General features: G+C 36.9%; 1 protein-coding gene across 1 annotated transcript in view; it reads left to right on the top strand.

The window, feature by feature from the left end:
- Positions 1 to 1168, top strand: part of FST (follistatin) — a 10220-nt gene extending 9052 nt beyond the window's left edge. Inside the window, exon 6 of the mRNA XM_069095272.1 lies at positions 727 to 1168. Coding sequence (XP_068951373.1) covers positions 727 to 809 — 83 coding nt within the window. The 3' untranslated portion in view covers positions 810 to 1168. The remainder of the gene's footprint in view (positions 1 to 726) is intronic.
- The last annotated feature ends 761 nt before the right edge of the window (positions 1169 to 1929 follow it).

The following is a 1929-nucleotide window of genomic DNA, read 5'->3' as shown; positions in this document are numbered from 1 at the left end:
AAGGAAGGAAGGAAGGAAGGAAGGAAGGAAGGAAGGAAGGAAGGAAGGAAGGAAGGAAGGAAGGAAAGAAGATTTATGTAAACAGTGTGCTGTAGGAAGTAGATGATTAGTAAATGGTACCAGCTCTTCAGTAATCACCAGAGGGAGTTCCTGAAATGTTATCAAGATACTTCCTTTTTTTAGAATATCATGTCATCAGCTAGGGGTTGCCTATAAGAACATATTTTAAGTTACTTTGTTCTAATTTGTTTGTTCTGTGTGCTTTGCTGTTTGCTTTATTAACACTTGGATATAACCTAACTCCATAAAAAGAAAAAAAAAAGACAGCTATATGTTGGCCTATGGGCAGCGGCTTCTCTGCAGATAGCCACTACTAACTTTGAATTAAGGACTCCAAGCATTTAAACCTAGAACACAAGAGCGCTTTTTATCTGATTTCAGGAATCTGCCAGTAAAACCTGAGCCATTGATTCTTCAGAACTTTCTGCAGTTTTTGACTTCATAGATTATGTCTTTAAAAGCAAAACAAAAAAATGCAAAAAAAAAAAAAACCCAAACCCCTTATTGCATAACAGCAGATGCAAAAGAGCATCTCACTGCAAGTCACATAAAAACGCACCGCTGTATTATGGCTGTTTCAGAGGGCTTTGAAAGCGTGCACTGAGCTGCTTCTGCGCTGTTGTTGTCCTTATTTAAACAACAGCTCCCCTGTATTCCCCCATCTAGCCATTACTGAAGACACGGAAGAAGAGGAGGAAGATGAAGACCAGGACTACAGCTTTCCTATATCATCAATTCTAGAGTGGTAAACCCTCCATCAGTGTTGGGATAGCCCTTGGGCAAAAAAAATCAGTGTCCATACTGTAAATAAGTGTATGCTTATTTATTTTGGGGGGAAAAGTACACGGAAAGGACCTTTGTCCTGCAGCCCTCTCCCAGGCAACCTTTCCACTGACTTGACACGGGAGAGGCTGTCAGTGTGAGGTCTATTGGATTGGGCTCCTAGTTGAGACTTGTAGACATTTATTTATACTGTGTCATGTTTTATAATTTATACATAAAATGTCTGGTTGACTGTACACCTTGTTTTTGAAGAAATTTATTCGTTAAAGGAAGAGCAGTTGTTATTTATTGTGAGGTCTCTTGCTTGTAAAGTAAATGGCTTTTTGTTTCCTTGTAAAACATTTTAATCCATTCCTTACCACTCACTTACTGGTCACCTTTCAGTCCACTGCTGTTTAATTCCCTTTCCACTTTAATGAACATGCATGTCAGTTTCTATCATGTTTATTTATTGGATTTTCCGCTGCCAGTTCTGTACATACATGATCCCTGGGGTTTTTGTTTACAAGGAATCTTGACTGACCAAAAGGCATTATAACTTGACTCAAATACAGAGTACAGTGGTCCCATCTTAAAGGAAACTCCTGCTTCAGTTCTCTTTCATTCTGCCCAAGATAGTCTGGGATACCAGTATTAGAGGGAAACAGACATGTTATTAGATTTTGAAAATTCACAGATCCAAAGAATTAGGGTGAGAAAGGTGACTAAAAGGGACATGGGTGTGTCAAGGTAGTGGAGGGGAGATTAATAGACACATGCATATTTTTAGGTGTTTTCCTTTCAGCTGGACTGCTGTACCCTTTAAGTTAGTTCTTTTTTCAAACAATATTTCATTAAAAGGTATATTAAAGCTTTATCAGTTCAGGTTTCTTGCTTTTCATAATTCCTCCTGATGCAATTTTATATTTTCAAACATGGCAAGTTAAATATAAATTCATTTAAATATATAGTTTTGTACTTTTCTACCATGTAAATGTGCAATGTATATAAAAAGTTATAATGTGTATTTGTAAATAAATGATGAGTGAAAAATAAAAAAAATGTTTTAAAAAAGGCCTGAATTCCTCCTTATGGAAAGAGAGTAAA

This window comes from Petaurus breviceps, unplaced genomic scaffold (genome assembly GCF_028583685.1).
Source record: "Petaurus breviceps papuanus isolate PSGF00001 unplaced genomic scaffold, PetGlider_PUasm1.0 226, whole genome shotgun sequence".
Taxonomy (NCBI): Eukaryota; Metazoa; Chordata; class Mammalia; order Diprotodontia; family Petauridae; genus Petaurus; species Petaurus breviceps.
Note: the sequence above shows the minus strand (reverse complement) of the source record. Positions and strands in the feature narration are given on the sequence as shown.